The sequence below is a fragment of the Notolepis coatsorum genome (genome assembly GCF_963971535.1).
Source record: "Notolepis coatsorum genome assembly, chromosome: 13".
Lineage (NCBI taxonomy): Eukaryota > Metazoa > Chordata > Actinopteri > Aulopiformes > Paralepididae > Notolepis > Notolepis coatsorum.
The window spans coordinates 40236490-40254715 of record NC_140177.1 but is presented as its reverse complement, the minus strand read 5'-3'; the positions used below and the strand labels follow the sequence as shown (position 1 = coordinate 40254715).

Sequence of the window (18226 nt, the reverse complement as noted above, 5' to 3'; positions counted from 1 at the left end):
TGCGAGCCCATTTAAAATTTTGTAGGTGAGGAGTAGCACTTTAAAGTCAGATCTGGCTTGAATAAGAAGCCAATGTAAGGCGGACAAAACTGGTGTGATGTGCTCAAATGTTCTAGTTTTAGTTAGTATCCGTGCAGCCCAGTGGCGGCTGCTGACCAAATTTTTTGGTGAAGCACAAATTATTATGTTATATTATATATTAAATTATATTTTTAAAACATCCCCCAATGTGTGTGTCAGTGGTGGCTGGTGAGTTCAGAAATTGGGGAGGACGGGAGAGACACTCACAGCTTTACTCCCAAGACACAATACAAGTCAAGAACGTATCACCAGATCAATCAGAGGTTATACAGCAGGCCAGGCACATACCCAATAGCATTGATTAGGCAATCATTAGGCAACTACAGTACAGCTACAGCACACACAGATTTGGATGGAGTCAAACGCACGCAAATGAACAGGCACCGACACACATGACCGCCTAGTTATAGTTGAAAGTGGGGGTGCAAGATTTAATTTTTTTTTATTTTCTTTATAATTTTTTTTTGGGACAGGCAAGGGGTGGTCAATGTCAAAGTCAATGTCACGGCAGACTTTTTTTTAAATGTAATGAACCTGTACGTGCAATTTCCTGCAATATAGAGCCTTCAATCTTGACCAATAAAGCTGCTCTTTTCACTATAAAACTCAGTTTATATTGCAGTATGATAGCCAATTACTATAATAATAATAATAATATATTAATATATATATACTGTATATACAGTGGCGTCGCGTGGGTAAAATAACAGGGGAAGCCAAAAAAAATGTATTAATCTTTTTTTTTTTTTTTAAGTCAAGCAGTCACCATGTACACTACAGTATGGCTCTGCGGCCAGTCAAACTTTCTTTTTATTTATTTAACAGATTGCAGAATGGGTACAATACAGTACGGCTCAATACACACAATTGTATAAGGGGATGCAGACCAGAGAAAGACGTTTGTCTTGTTTACCTCAGGGTCATTAATACTGCTGGAGCATTGGTTCATTTTTGGGCCGATATTTCCTTGCACGATTTTGCGCGCCGCGTGGGAGCAAATTCGAGACACATATTCGGTTGCAAAAAGGTGTCCCACGGTCTCCTCTATGGTCGTGAATATGGGACACTTTTCCGTTTCGGCTAGTTTATTCCACGCGTTCGGTTTTCCTTTTCTAAGCATTTTCGGGGCTACATGTGAATGAGTAAAAGTTGCGGGACGCCCAGATGTTTCCACGATAGAAAGCTCGCGTGGATCCCATAATAGGCTCACTTAATACAGCGTTTTTAAAATCACGCAACATTTTCAGGGTCGCGAGCCGACCTTTTCCCCTCGTTTTCGATGATGGAAGTGATTTAGGAAAAGCTTCGGCACGCCGAGAGGTACCCGTGGATTTAATCTCGCGAGGATCGGGGCAATATTCGGCCCGTGGGTGCAGTCACGGGTTAATACAATTTTCAGAGTGCAGAGGGGAGGTGTGCAGAGGGGAGGCCACACTCAGGATTCTTCTCACAGCCCCGTTTTAAACTTTTAGGGTGTGGCAGTCAGCTCGAATCTGATTGGCTAGGATCGGATTTGGACTCTAGATACATGAATCACATGGTTGAGGCTGGAGAAAGAGACCTACCCCCTGCCTCTCCTCTAGCTGCAGTGAGCATAGTGAGTCTGACAGTGTGTTACAGGGAGTGAGAAGGAGAAGAGGGAGACATTTAAAAAAAAATAAAAAATTATAATATAATAATAATATAATATATATATTGTTTTTTTCTTCATATTTCACATTTGATATTAATTCATATTTTAATAGGGGGGCATGGCTTCCATAAGGATTCGCCACTGTGTATATATACTGTATATTGATTTTTCGCTCATTTATTTTTATTAAATCAATCTCCTTTCAAATAGGCCAAGTTTTTAATAAGAAAGAGAAAAAAGATATATTTCCATTACCTGTAACTCTTGTGTCTCTTTCTCTCCTTCTCTGCCTCCTCCCTGAGTCTGCAGTGCACAGTTATGACATCGATCTCCAGAAAAAGAAAAAAAAGTAAAAAAAAAAAGTAAAAAAAAAAATTATAATTGGAGGCCCCTCGTCACTAGAGGCCCACGGGCCGCGACCGTCGTTAATCCGGCCCTGCTCGTCTGCCATATAAATAGCGAACGTTAACATTTGCAAACGAAGTCAATGTCATCCAGCTGACACCACATATCTAGATAATATGACAACGTTAGCTAGCGGCTAGCACTAAAGATAACGCCAACCAGAGGGAAACGTTGTTATTATTATTATTATTAGAGGATTTACGGTATGACCAGATGGCATTTCGGGACGTGAAACACTTTTATTGTATTGCGTGGTAGAAGTTCTACCACTCAATAGTAAAGACATGTCTAACATAATCTTTTGTTTGAACAACTTACTGGAAAATCCTGCCTGCCACCAATGACACACACGTTGCTGTATTTACACTCAGCCTACCTGCAGCGCCGTGCGCCACTGTCTGCTGGGGTGGGGGGAGGCACTGGATCAAACCATATAGGGGGGCAGGGGGGAAACTTAAAAACTTGCTATTAAGTGTCATTGCGTATTATTAATTTGATTGAAATTACGTAGTTAAGGTTAGATTTATATATTGGGGGGGATATATCATATGTTTCATATGATCAAAAAGTGGTGGAGCAAGAGCATACCTTTGCTCCCCCAAGTTCAATAGTGGGATAGCAGATGCTCCGAGTGCTCTATTACGCAGGCGTCTATGCCGACACACACACATGCGAGAGAGAGAGCGAGAGAGAGAGCGAGATAGACAGGGAGAGAGAGAGAGAGAGAGCGAGAGAGATAGAGAGGCAGTGAGAGAGAGAGAGAGAGAGAAAGAGAGAGAGCGAGATAGACAGGGAGAGAGAGAGAGCGAGAGACCGAGCGAGAGAGAGAGGGAGCACAGGGAGAGAGAGAAAAAGAGAGAGAGAAAGAAAGAGAGAGAGAGAGGGAAAGAAAGAGAAAGAAAGAGAGATATATCGCGCCACTCACTCATCAGACGTCTTGATAAAGTGTATGTAGTCCATATAGATCAAAATCCAACACTGTCAGTAATGTACAGTATCTCGTGCTGATCTCTCCCACTCCTGAGAATACACTTCTTATATCTTGTTATTACCGAACCACGAGCTTAGCTAAGCTGACGTACTGAATCGAAACTACTACACTTGACTGACTGGCGCCGCCCCTCCGCGTAGCAATCAACAGTATGCAACTGCACAGCCGCAGAGCTGGCACCATTCTCTGATTGGATTTCAAGGCTGTCAATCATTCATGCACGGACCGGGCTTAGATGACGTTAATAGCCTATTTTGATTGGCTATTATATTCATCCCGGTCAGCCCGTGCAGGGAAAGTTGCACCAGAGTGATTGACAGCTAGCCATTACTGACTGCAGTGCAGGCCTGATCATTTAAAAAAAAAAAAAAAAATCACTGGAATTTTTTTACAGAGGAAAACATTTCTAATAAAAAAAAATATAATAATAATACAAAAAAAAAAATATATATATATATATATATATATATATATATATATATATGTAAATTAATAATAATTATGAATTATGAGTTAACTTGTGTTTCACGTGTTGTCATGTAATAACCTCCACTGGTGCAGCCGCATTTTGCAAAAGTTGACGATTTTTGATGCTTGAATTAGGTAGGCCTGAAAAAAGTGCATTACAGTAATCTAGACGTGAGGAGACAAAAGCATGAATTGGGGTTTCAGCATCAGCCAGAGTTAAAATGGGGCGAATCTTTGCGATATTACGAAGATGGAAGAAGGCAATTTTGGTAAAAAAATGTATATGTGCATTAAATGAGAGGGAGGAATACAAAATTACTTTTTATGGTGGAGCTCTGAGATACATGACAAGTATCAAAGTTAAGGGAGATGTCCACAAACAGGCCTCTATGGTTTGGGGGCCAACAATTAACATCTCAGTTTTATCTGCATTAAGGAGTAGAACGTTTTGCAACATCCACTTTTTAATGGCAAGCAGGCAAGCCTCAAGATTTTGTAATTGGGAGGAATCGTTTGGTTAATAGGTATATATAATTGGGTGTCATCAGCGTAAAAATTTAAGTTTATGCCAAATTTGCATATGATATTGCAGAGGGGTAGCATGTAAATCGAAAATAGCAAAGGGCCCAGAACAGAGCCTTGTGGGACACCGCATTGCACTGGGAGGGTCTCAGATGTTAAATCATTATAGACCATGCAGTGTGTTCTATCAGTTAAATAAGATTTAAACCAAACGAGTGCGTGACCCCGAATGCCAACATGATTCTCGAGCCGACTTAGAAGAATCAAATGATCGATAGTGTCAAAGGCTGCACTGAGATCAAGCAATAAGAGCACAGAAGTTAGGTTTGAGTCGAGAGAGAGCAGTAAGTAATTTGTGACTTTGGTAACCGCAGTTTCGGTGGAGTGTAAGGCTCTAAAGCCAGATTGAAAAGATTCATTAAGATTATTGTTTGATAGATGGTCAGTAAATTGCGTTGCAACAATCCGTTCTAATATTTTGGATAGGTACGGAAGATTGGAGATGGGTCTATAGTTTTTAAAGATTAGAGGGTTGAGGTTCGGTTTTTTAAGTAGTGGTTTAATGACGGCTGATTTAAAGGCCAGGAGTGTCACGATCGGGGCTCAGGCCTTCCTCTGCCGTTATCCTGACGCGCCCATACATGGGCTTCCTGCTGGAGCGTTCCCGCGCTGCCAGATGAGGTCAATCAGCGCGGCTGCGAGGGATTCCCTCATCAGCAGATCCCTACATCACCTGGCAGATCCTGTCATCCGGCGTCGCAGTGTTAAACTGCCTACCTAGGTACGACGACTCTACCTGAAGACCTGCTGTATCACTCCTGTTGTATCCCTTCTCTAACCCTGTGTCTCTTGTGCCCCAGGACCCCCGCTCCAGCGCCCTTCCTGCCTGGACATCTCACGCCTAACAAGGAGTACCCCTGCTCTCTCTCAGCGACACAAGACCTGTACTCTCTGCCTTCAGCTGCACTGGAAGTGCACCTGTTCTCATTCCCCCCCAAGAACATTATAACCCCTGTCTATCGCACATTCCTGTTATTACTCTGCCTGTTTGGGGAAGAAACAATTAAAGAACCCTAAACCGCTCCATTCTCTCTCCTCCTGTTGTTGCTATTGGAAACAATAGCAAAAACCCCTATCCTCACAGAACACTGCGACCATGACGTCGGACTCAGCGACACAGGATGCCGGGGAATGGAGCAGAAACATCCAGGCCACCGTCAACGGACACGACATTCGGGTAAATCAACACTCATGACTACTGGACGAAACCATTTCCCAGCTCCGCGGAGCGAGACAAACAATTTGCGCGCTCCAATGCATATGTAACATCCCAGCTAGTTGTTCCACCTGTTGTCTCTCCACCCGTGGTGTCTCCACCTGTTGTATCCCAGTACAGGGAGCCACACGTACCCGCGCCAGAGCGTTACAACAGAAACGTTTCCAAGTGTCGTGCCTTTCTCTTCCAATGCTCTTTAGTATTCGGGCAACAACCACTAACCTACCAGAGCGACAAATCCAAAGTATCCTACCTGTCTGGTTTGCTCACGGGTCCCACGCTAGAATGGGCGACAGCCCTCCACTTCAGTAATTCCTCCCTCTGCGATTCATACTCCGATTACATCGGCGACATGCGAAAAGTTTTCGACCACCCCCCCGGTGGTTCAGATAGTACAGCCGCCTTATTCACCATCCGCCAAGGACATCGCAGCGTGAGCGAGTATGCTATTGAATTCCGTATCCTGGCAGCTGGTTCCCAGTGGAACGACAAGCCATTACGAGGGGCTTTCCGCCAGGGCCTCAGCGACATCCTAAAAGACGAATTGGCGTCTAAGGAGAAGCCTACTTCCCTTGACAATTTGATTAACTTAGCCAGAGATTTGGACACGCGTCTTCGGGAACGCCACAGTGAAAAAGCCAGCGCCGTCAACAGTGTGCCGCTGCAGAGCCGCAGAGCCGCAGACCCGGAGCACACCGTTAATAGTGTGCCGCTGCAGAGCTGCAGAGCCGACGACTCGGAGCCTATGGAACTCAACCGCTCTTGCCTCCCTCTCCGCGAACGCCGTCACAGACTCAGGACAGGGGCATGTCTGTACTGCGGGCAACTCGGCCACTCCATCGCTTCATGTTCGGTTCGCCCAAACGACGGGGCTCGACAGTGACGTTGGGCGCGTGCACAAGCCTTAATTTTGTTCCCAGCTCTGGCCCAAATATGCAATTCAGTGCCACGCTTTACCACAACGGTCAATCGCTCCCTCTGTCCGCGCTGGTCGACTTGGGCGCAGACAAAAACCTCATTGACGCTGGGGTAGTGTCCCACTACCACATTGCCACCGACACCTTGCCAATTCCCCGCAATGCTCAAGGTCTAAACGGGAGGTTGCTCTCACGAATAACCCGTCACACCATGCCTCTCCGCCTTCAACTCTCCGGGAATCATAGCGAGGACATCCGTTTCCACGTCACTAATTCCCCCCAAAACCCCATCGTTCTAGGCATGCCTTGGTTAAAGCTACACAACCCTGTAATAAATTGGCCAACGGGCTCAGTCACGAGCTGGAGTGCTCACTGCCACGCCTCTTGTCTACGGTCAGCGCGGTCACCACTGGGAGCCGCTGGTTCTCCCGTTCCCAACGAACCTATTGACCTTTCGACTGTTCCCCCAATTTATCACGATCTTATCATGATCTAGAGACTGTGTTTAGTAAACAACAGGCTCTCTCCCTGCCACCTCATCGCCAGTACGACTGTGCTATTGATCTGCTCCCGGGAGCCCCGCTCCTCGCTAGTCGCCTGTTTAACCTCTCACGCCCAGAGAGAGAGTCTATGGAGAAATACGTCCACGAGTCCCTGGCCTCGGGCATTATTACCCCCTCCTTCTCTCCTGTCGGCGCGGGGTTCTTTTTTGTGTCCAAGAAGGACGGCTCCCTTCGCCCCTGTATTGACTACCGGGGTCTCAACAACATCACGGTCAAGAACAAGTACCCCCTGCCATTGATTAACTCTGCTTTCGAACCCTTGCAAGGTGCCACCATTTTCTCGAAGTTGGACCTCAGAAATGCCTATCACCTTGTCCGCGTCCGGGAGGGAGACGAATGGAAGACGGCCTTTAAGACCCCGCTCGGTCACTTCGAGTACAAGGTAATGCCTTTTGGGTTGACCAACGCCCCTGCTGTCTTCCAGGCCCTTGTCAATGACGTTCTCCGTGATGTCCTTAACCGCTCTGTCTTTGTTTATCTGGACGACATTCTGATTTTCTCCCGCTCTATGGAAGAGCACATCCAGCACGTCCGCCGGGTCCTCCAACGCCTACTGGAGAACAAGCTGTTCGTCAAGGCGGAGAAGTGTGAGTTCCACGTCTCCTCCATTGGGTTCCTCAGCTACATCATCAAGGACGGCAAGATCCGGGCGGACCCCGAGAAGATCAAGGTGGTGACCGACTGGCCCCGTCCCACCAACGTCAAGCAGCTCCAACGCTTCCTGGGGTTTGCTAACTTCTACCGGCGTTTCATCAGGGACTACAGCCGGGTCGCTGCACCCCTCACCCAACTCACCTCGCCTTCTGTGCCCTTCGTCTGGTCAGACAGAGTGGACTCCGCCTTCGCCGAGCTGCGCTGGCGCTTCACCTCCGCGCCCATCCTCGTCCAGCCGGACACGTCCCGCCAGTTCGTGGTGGAGGTGGACGCCTCAAGTACCGGAGTAGGGGCGGTCCCGTCCCAACGCTCCGCTCTCGACCAGAGACTGCATCCCTGCGCCTTCTTCTCTCGCTGCCTGACCCCAGCGGAGGTCAATTACGATATCGGGAACCTGGAACTCCTGGCAGTCAAACTGGCCCTGGAGGAATGGAGGCACTAGCTGGAGGGGTCGGAGATCCCCTTCCTGGTCTGGACTGACCACAAGAACCTCGCCTACGTCCAGACGGCCAAGCGCCTGAACTCCCGCCAAGCACGCTGGGTGCTGTTCTTCGCCAGGTTCAATTTCACCCTGACCTACAGGCCTGGCTCCAAGAATACCAAGCCATACGCCCTCTCCAGGCAGTTTGTCCCCGAAGAGGGTTCCGCGCACCCGGACACTATCCTCCCCTCCTCCTGCCTGGTGGCCGCCGCCACCTGGGAGATCCAGTCCGTCGTCCGGGAGGCCCAGCACGTCCAGCCTGATCCAGGTAACGGCCCACCTAACCGTCTTTTTGTCCCCGACCTTGTCTGCTCCCAGGTGCTCCAGTGGGTCCATGCCTCCCGGTTCGCCTGTCATCCTGGGATCAACCGTACCCTGTCCCTGCTGAAACGGAACTTCTGGTGGGTCTCCATGAGGGAAGACACCCGCGACTTCGTCCTGGCATGTACCGTCTGTGCTCGTGGGAAGGCTTCCCACCAACCACCCGCCGGGCTCCTCCGTCCGCTCCCTGTTCCCGGTCGGCCCTGGTCGCACGTCGCCCTGGACTTCGTCACCGGTCTGCCTCCCTCACATGGTAACACAGTCATTCTCACTATCGTGGACCGTTTCTCGAAGGCCGTGCACTTTGTTGCTCTCCCCAAACTCCCCTCTGCTTCAGAAACCGCAGACCTGATGGTGCTCCACGTCTTCCGCCTCCACGGGATCCCAGTGGACATCGTCTCCGACAGGGGCCCGCAATTCATCTCCCAAGTCTGGAAGGCCTTCTGTCGGGCCCTGGGGGCCACGGTCAGTCTCTCCTCCGGGTACCACCCGCAGACCAACGGTCAGTCGGAGCGGGCCAACCAGGACCTGGGGTCCGCCCTCCGCTTCGTGACGACCCGGGACCCCTCCGGCTGGAGTACATTTCTGCCGTGGATTGAGTATGCCCACAACTCACTGTCCTCCGCGGCCACAGGTCAGTCTCCCTTCGAGTCCTCTCTGGGCTACCAACCCCCGCTGTTCCCTGCACAGGAGGAGGAGATCGCCGTTCCATCGGTGCAGGACCACCTTCGCCGCTGCAGGAGGATATGGGAGGACACGAGGGCCGCGCTGCTCCGCTCCGCTGAGCAGAACCATCGCTTCGCCGACCGCCACCGGACCCCGGCTTCCAACTACCAACCAGGTCAGATGGTTTGGCTCTCGTCCCGAGAACTGCCACTCAAGTCTTTGTCCCACAAACTCACCCCCCGTTTTGTTGGTCCCTACAAGATCTTGTCAATTATTAACCCCTCGGTCGTTAAACTCCAGCTCCCCTCCATCATGCGCATACACCCCTCCTTCCATGTCTCACAGCTGAAGCCGGTGGTCTCCAGTCCCCTGTCTCCTCCAGCTCCGGAGCCTCCCCCTCCGCTGGTCATCGATGACCACCCGGCCTACATCGTCCGACAGCTGCTGGACATGCATCCTCGCGGCCATGGGCATCAATACCTCGTGGACTGGGAGGGCTACGGCCCGGAGGAGCGCAGCTGGGTCTCCCGCGGGATGATCCTGGACCCTGACCTCATCCGGGACTTCCATCACCGTAACCCGGACAAGCCTGGAGGGCCGCCAGGAGGCGCCCGTCGAGGGGGGGGTCCTGTTACGATCGGGGCTCGGGCCTTCCTCTGCCGTTATCCTGACGCGCCCATACATGGGCTTCCTGCTGGAGCGTTCCCGCGCTGCCAGATGAGGATCAATCAGCGCGGCTGCGAGGGATTCCCTCATCAGCAGATCCCTATATCACCTGGCAGATCCTGTCATCCGGCGTCGCAGTATTAAACTGCCTACCTAAGTACGACGACTCTACCTGAAGACCTGCTGTATCACTCCTGTTGTATCCCTTCTCTAACCCTGTGTCTCTTGTGCTCCAGGACCCCCGCTCCAGCGCCCTTCCTGCCTGGACGTCTCGCGCCTAACAAGGAGTACCCCTGCTCTCTCTCAGCGACACAAGACCTGTGCTCTCTGCCTTCAGCTGCACTGGAAGTGCACCTGTTCTCATCCCCCCCCAAGAACATTATAACCCCTGTCTATCGCACATTCCTGTTATTACTCTGCCTGTTTGGGGAAGAAACAATTAAAGAACCCTAAACTGCTCCATTCTCTCTCCTCCTGTTGTTGCTATTGGGATCCGCAAAAAACCCTATCCTCACAAGGGGCACCACGCCAGTAGACAAAGAGGTGGTGAAGATATTGAGTAGGGCAGGGCCTAGAGTTGGAAAGAGTTTTTTGATGAGAGTTGCTGGAAGAGGGTCAAACAGACAGGTTGAGGGTTTAGCCGCACCAACCAATTTAGAGAGGGCACTAAGTGAGACGTTTTCAAGGCAGAAAAGCATATGGCTGGATTCAAAGTCAGGGGGAAAACCCATCAGAGGTTGGGAGGGACTCTGATTGTTGAGTAAGCCAACAATTTAATCTCTTATGAGATACATTTTCTTGGTAAAGAATTTAATTAATTCGTTAGCCGAGAACGCATGGTTTAGGGTAGTTGGTTGTTTCTGAGTACATTTTGCAACTGTGTCAAACAGAAACTTTGAGTTGTTTTTGTTTTTGTTAATGAGCCTGGAAAAATACGCGGTTTTGGCAAGTGAGAGTGCCTTTTTGTAATTACGTAAACTATCATTCCAGGCAAGGCGGAAAACTTCGAGTTTGGTCGAACGCCATTTATGTTCAAGTTTGCGACATGCCTTTTTAAAGGAGCGAGGAAGGGAGAGAGGGTGTCTGGTAGGCAATTAACTAGAATTGCTAAGTTGTGCTTAGAGTCGTAAATTAGAGCAACTCTGCATCCTTTTTTGGAGGTGCGTGCGATATGAGAGCTACTAAAATTAGGGGGAGAAGCCTTGTTTAAGGGCAAAAAGTCATTAGGTTTAAGCCATGTCTCAGTGAGGCCCAATAAGTCGAGACTATGGTCTGTTATCAGTTAATTTACCAAAAAAGCTTTGGTTGGCAGAGAGCGAATGTTGATAAGGCCAACCTTCACGCACTCTGTATATTTAACAGAGCGATTTTTGGCCACGCGGGTAGGTTTAATCGCAATTAAGTTGGCACGGTTTATCGCACAAGGACGAGCTGGGTAAAGCGGAGCGTGACGAGATATTCTAGTTTTGATTGGATATACCGGGTTAGGGATAGAGATAGAAAGAGAGGAGTGGGGAGCCTGGTGGGGGAGGGACCCAGCCGTCCTTTCTCAGCAAGCCAGGGCAACCCCGGAAAGAGGACCAGTTATCCACAAACCCTAAGCCCTGTTCTTTACACCATCGGTGTAGAGAAGCTGTCCTACTCATGAACTCATCATCATGCCCGTTTACAGGCAGGGGGCCAGAGAAGATTACTCGATGCTGACTCATCTTTCGAGGTCAGAAAGCCTAACTATGTTGATCTTTGTGACCTCAGAGACTTTCATCCTACAGTCATTATTTCTGATGTGTATAACAATATGATCAAATTTATCTTCAGTGGGTGAGAGATGTCTGTTATATTAAGATAAGATAAGATATTCCTTTATTGATCCCCTTGGGGAAATTCAGGCACCATAGCAGCATGGGGGAGGGGAGGTACAGGCAGTAGAAGACATGATACAGGAACAGGTCACATAATTGTAGTACAGTGGAGAAGTACAAATACAAGAGAGAGAGAGAGAGAGAGAGAGAGAGAGAGAGAGAGAGAGAGAGAGAGAGAGAGAGAGAGAGAGAGAGAGAGAGAGAGAGAGAGAGAGAGAGAGAGAGAGAGAGAGAGAAAAAACAAGAGTGGGAGAAAACAAGGGAGACAGAGGCAGGGAAGCCTGGTGGCTTGGACACTGTGTGAGCTGCTCCAGGGTGAGTTCAACTGTTTTGGGCTTAGCTTAGTACGTTTGTCGTAGTACGCGGGTTACATGTCTTACCTTGATGCAAGTCTCCTCCTGTTAGCAGTGGCACTCACACACAAAACCAAGTGACTTGCAAGAGGAGTTTTCAAGGGGTGATGTCGCTGTCCGTGGTGCTGAACTGGACAGCGGAGAGGTGCTGAACTGAAAAGTAGAATTTCTCCCTCTCAAACATTCACTTATACATAAACAAAGACTGATATCTATAAAACAGAGAATGCTCTTCTATTTTAATTAGTACAATTAATTCACGCAATTAATTTCTACTTCCAATATTATCTATTTAAAAAAAAAGATGTAGATGGAAAGACTAACCCTAACCCAATGACTACTGAGACAAATCAGACCATTGATGAAAACATTACTGAATGAAAACTTTAGCTCTCTCTCTGCCCAGGTGGTATTCATTTAACTCTCTCTCTCTCTCTCTCTCTGTCCAGCTGGTATTCCTTTAACTCTCTCTCTGCCCCCCCCTCCCCCCTCCCCCACAGCTGGTATCCTGAGTGCAGCAGAGCAGTTCAGTAGTCAGAGCATCACTCCCTATCTGCCCTCCATCCTGGAGGTGTTGGCCCAGGCTGTGAGCGCTGGGGTTCGGGACGTCCGACACGCACTCCAAACACACATGGACACAGTCCTCACACTCAAACAGGGAGGGGCCGAGCAACTCAAGAAGGTGAGAGCAAGTCTGTGGGAACACAACAGCACTCAGATAGCATAACCTACCTAGCTTAGCCTATGTTGAAATTTGACACAAGCTAGCTTTTAGAACTCTGTGCAGAGCTTAAGAAACATATTTCTACCTTCAGAACGTTTTATAAGAAAGTATGAAATATAACTATATGTTTCTTTTCATTACAATGTATTGGATATGAGTGCTGCAAGAGTCCTCAATTATACCAACAGGAATCAGGTGCTCTTTGGGACGAGTTAGATCAATAACAATTAAGAGGTTTAAGTTTGTCTCCTTAGAAAAATTTCTTTATTGTGACATGGCTAAATACAACAATACAAAAATCAACGCAGCGTACCACCAAAGCGTTGCAGCTCCAGAGAGCCTTCCTCAGGGGTGATGACAGCATGCATAGGTCGTTTTATAGTGACATCAATCAATGACAAGCAATAAAATCCTCATAAGTGATAATAATATAATATAATACTCAACATATCAACATACATGTATACATATTGTGGAGCCCATAATATAATACTCAACATATCAACATACATATATACATACATGTATACATATCATTGTAAAGTACATTGAAAAAAGTTATATGTCATGCTGGCTTTGTATCTTGCTTTGCGTATTGGACTAGCCCGTGCACCAATAGCGCGCCTGCTGAAGAATCTTACAGTAGATAGACTGATAGACAGGACAGCAGACAGACTGATAGACAGGACAGCAGACAGACTGGTAGACAGACAGACAGACAGACAGACAGACAGACAGACAGACAGACAGACAGACAGACAGACAGACAGACAGACAGACAGACAGACAGACAGACAGACAGACAGACAGACAGACAGACAGACAGACAGACAGACATTCTCCTCTGGAGAATTATTCATTTGTCATAATCAGCAGATATTGAACTCAAGAAAGATACATAATAAAACTAGGGTACAATAAGGGAGAATAATAATAAATAGTGATCATAACAGTGACCTGAGCTGCTCACATTAACGAAGGGTTATGTATATAACCCAGTTCTATGAGTTAAATGGTGCGCTCAGCACCTGTTCTGCACTGTACTTCACTTCGTGCACGAGCACTGAATAAAAAGTTCCACCATGTACCTTTACCTCCCAACATCTGTCTGACCACACCCCCTTCCGCTTACCTTCATAAGCAGGTGTGTGGCCACCTACTCGCCTGCTTCCCAAACTTTCACCACAAGGTGAGATCAATGGCCGCAGCGGCGTCCAGGTGCTGAGCGCACCATTTAACTCATAGAACTGGGTTATATACATAACCCTTCGTTCTATGACGTTAATGGATTGCTCAGCACCTGTTCTGCAACAGGGGCTGAGCGGGAGCCATAGCCCAACAAATGTACCCCGCTGAGGCCCCCCACAACCATCAGACCGGGGAGGACCGAGCCCCCCCGACCCTCCCTAATGGAGGATACCCCCCCTATTGGAGGTTCACGGGAGGGCGACGGATCCGACCGTGCGAAGAGGCACTCAAGCAACTCAATGCACAGGGTGAGCAGACCGTGGCTTGACCCCACGACTACACACACGCACAACCCGCATGCCACCCGGGAACGAACGGAAGGAACAACCTCGTTACTGCCCCCAGAAATCACAGGGTTTAAGAGCAAACCCAACCCCGTGGCAAGGCCGTAGCAGCGGAGCGCGAAGGAAGACCCAGACCCACTGAAGGGACTGGACCTCCTGGAACGGGGGCCCGGAGAGGTCAATGACGCCAGGCATCAAGACCCCACCAAGCGGTCACTTATTGACACCGCCCCCCACATCGCCAGCGTATTCGGATAAGGCCCCTCCAAGAGCGGGCCCTTACCCCCCAATAGCACACTGCCTGGCACACTGACCCTGCAGAACAGGCAGTCAGCATGGCCGTGAGCACACAAAAAAGGTTAACCAACGGAAGCAGGCAGCATACCAGGGAAACCAGGCAACAGGCTGTAACCTGAGCCTTGAGCACTGTGGACGAGTCAGCTGAAAACAGCCCCCCCGGCGGAAGGGGCGTATGCTGGCGTTGGTGCATGACAAAGCCTCCATTAAACAGGTCAGGCAGACGCCTGCGAACTCCAGCTACTAGGACAGAGAGGCTTAGGCTCAGCTTCTTCCCCCAGGCCATCAGAGCCTTGAACAATGAACACTGAGTGCCACAGAACACTGATCTATCCACACACAAGCACACATGAGCACACACACGACACGCACGCTGTGCACGCTCACACACCAGCAGCCACTTTAACACTTTAACATGAGCAGACACACACTCATGCCACACACGCCCACACTTATGGCCAAAAAGGAAAGGTCACTTTAATATTAGTATAACAACAGTAACAGTGTATTGCACTACCTAAGCTACCTAGCATGTCCTATATGCCCTGTAAATAACTATGTACAGATACCGAGATGTCCCACCATGTTACCTGTTACCTGTTACCTGTTTATTGCACAATGTTGTTTTTTATTGGATTCTATTACATGTTGTACCACTGTATTGCACATCGTTGCGGGCAAGACCACCCACATTTCATTGTATACTTGTATGCCGTGACAAATAAAACTCTTGACTTGACTTGAAAAAAAACCCACCCAGAGGGGTCGAGGCAGAGAAGGCTGACATGATAGGCAGACGTCATGAACGTGCAGGGGCACACTCAACCGGGTAACCCGGGAGTTGACACTGCTCCAACTTACCAGAGAATCAACCACTCTCTTGGTACCGACGGTGGTTGTTCCTATAACCCCTCAGAAAAAAGGGTTATCCCAGGCCTACAGTATCAACAAAACTTTACTTCGGACCGGGCCCGGCGGCTCGGGAAGTATACAGGGTTACCAGAGGAGGTCCAAAGACCACCCCAACAGCCCTCTCTTCGCCATGCGTGAGAGAGGAGCAAAGAAAAAAGGAGAACCAGCCCCCATGATAGTGCCAGGTACAAAGTACCCAACAAGGATCTCCATAACGCCTAACCTCGTAACGCCCCGGGCCGACCCGGCCTTTTTTCCCCCTGGAAAAAAACCCAAGTCCCTCAGGGTACCAGAACAGCAGATCCGCATCCCCGGCGGACAAACGGGTTAACTGACCTGGACCAGCGCGACCAGAACCAGTCCCGTGCCCTAACCACGCCGACATGCCTACTCCAGGAGAAGGGGCAGATATGCGTGTTTGAACTAAAACATGAAAAGAGGGCGCCACCCAGACTGCCGGTGTGAACCGCGCTCGGTGGCCCACCCCAAGGGCGTGAGACCCCTCTACATATGTTCAGAACCATTCCGTTATCATCCCCCAGATATGAACGAGAATCCATCGAGAACCAGTAACAGGTTGTCGGAAGAGGAAAAACCTCCATCCCAGTTGCTTTATAAAAACGCTGTTTTAACCACAAGCAACCAAGGCGTACTAGCTATCCGCATGATCTGTAACAGAACAACCCGAGCTAGCACTATGCATGCGTCGGGACACAACCACATCAATGAACAGGCTATTTAGACCTTTCAGTGAATCCCCAAGGCGCCCAGGGGAAACGACAAGAGGGGTGTGGTGCTTCCTATACTCCAACTCTTTTTATAAAAAAAGAAGGAAGCACCAACAGACAACCTCGTCAAGTGGGGATCTACCGAAGGCACTTCCTTGTGGTGAAAGTGAAGAAGGAGGCGAGTAGGTGGCCACACAGGATACAATCCTACCTGGAGGGGAGAGAACAGATGGTGGAGGTAAACGGTACCCTATCCCCCCCCCTCACAGTGAACTGTGGTGTTCCACAAGGAAGCATACTAGGACCACTACTGTTTCTAATTTATGCAAATGACATGTCATCAGCTTGTGACTGCAACTTGTTCCTGTTTGCGGACGACTCAGCCCTGCTGGTGTCTGACAAGAACAAGTTACAGGTTGAAAAAACCCTCAGCTCGGAACTAGGCAAAATCTGCATATGGCTCGCCGACAACAAACTATCATTACACATGGGCAAAACAGAGTCCATTCTCTTCGGTTCAAATAACAAACTCAGCAAAACAGACGGCTTCTCAGTTACAGTGGGTGACAATATTGTCACAAGGAAAGATGAAATTACCTACCTGGGTTCCATCCTAGAGGCTAATCTTTCCTGTGACAAAATGGCATCCAATGTAATAAACAAAGTCAATCAACGAACTCGATTCTTGTACCGGATCTCCTCCCTGGTAAACAAGAATACCCTGAAGACTCTGGCAGGAGCACTCATTCAAGGGTACTACGACTATGCTTGCACCTCATGGTACCAACGCACCTCAAAGGCACTAAAAACCAAATTACAAACATCTCAAAACAAACTAGTCAGACTACTGCTTGACCTGACTCCTAGAACCCACCTCACCCCTGCACACTTTGCCAACCTAGGATGGCTTAGAGTAGACAACAGAGTACAGCAACTTGCAATGGGCCTGGTCTACAAGATACACTACACGACCAAGGTACCCATGTACATGTCAAAATACTTCCCAAAGGTCAGTGAATACCACGATCACAACACCAGAGGGAGCTCCACAAATCATGTAAAACCCAGATTCGGCTCAAACAAGGGACTAAACACGTTTCGCAATTATGCCACAACAATGTGGAACGCCCTACCCAAAGCTGTAAAGGAATGTAAATCACTACCCACCTTCAAAAACACTCTCAAAGAACACCTACGGGAGACTGCAATTCAAAACTGGCCCCTACAAATGTTGTTGTGAAGGATCAGATTAAACCGAATATGTATATTTATTTATATATATATATTTAATTGTATTTGTATATCGTTTGATATCCCCTGTATATTCCTTGTACAATATGCATTGAATATCCCCGTTTCTACTAAACAGCCCATAATAGTTTCATTCTACCATTGGACGAGAACCTGGCGCCAGGTTGCCATACCCCTAGGTCCAAGTTCAATCGTGCCGCCTAACATGTCGAGGCAACCCCCGGTTCCGCGCAGTAATATGCCGGGCGAAATACGAATGGTACTATTTGTTCATAGCGCATATATATATGGCGCTCGTAAAGTAGAACTTTCTTTTAGTCCAGTTCTTTACCCTCCAACAGAGTGACAGACGCAAAAGCCTCCCCACGACGCACGTGCGGTGTAGTAAGGCCTACTTGGCCCAGAATAGGCATTGAGATATCGTGTAGATTAATAGTTGAATGGTCATAGTTTGGCACCATACCGTCGAGTTGGACGTATTCTATTAAGCTAATAATAGTCTATTTATGTATGGTGCATCGTTCGGTTAGAGTTCTACAGTTATCAGTACCCCCATCGTTCCTGACGTTATCTGGACGCTTAACCAGGCTGGTCAGACCCCTAGTGGTGATTGCATCCGAGGAGCTCCGGGCCAAGAGCGACTGGACCTGTATATTGGATTACTCTACTCAGACGACGGCGAGCCTTCCACGGCTTGGATTATGCTTTGTGTGCTTTGATTATTCCATGGATAAAGGCCAACACTGCCGAGTGTTGGAATTACCCCCCGGAGAGGACTCCAGGTGAGACGGCGCTCTACACGTGAGGTCGCCTCACGTCTCTCCGTTGTGGACCGGCAGATACCGTTCCACAGAGGGTCCAGCTGTGTTCGTCTGCGGCCCGAGGTTCTGTGGGCACCGTGTCCAAGACTTTGGATTCTCCCA

At 48.7% G+C, this 18226-nt stretch overlaps 1 protein-coding gene across 1 annotated transcript in view; it reads left to right on the top strand.

Annotated features, from left to right (window-relative positions):
• The window catches only part of LOC311239337 (protein Niban 1-like), a gene marked incomplete at its 3' end in the record, with an annotated part of 121538 nt that overhangs the window by 25883 nt on the left and 77429 nt on the right, over positions 1 to 18226 (top strand). Inside the window, exon 9 of the mRNA XM_084327643.1 lies at positions 12360 to 12541. Coding sequence (XP_084183769.1) covers positions 12360 to 12541 — 182 coding nt within the window. The remainder of the gene's footprint in view (positions 1 to 12359; positions 12542 to 18226) is intronic.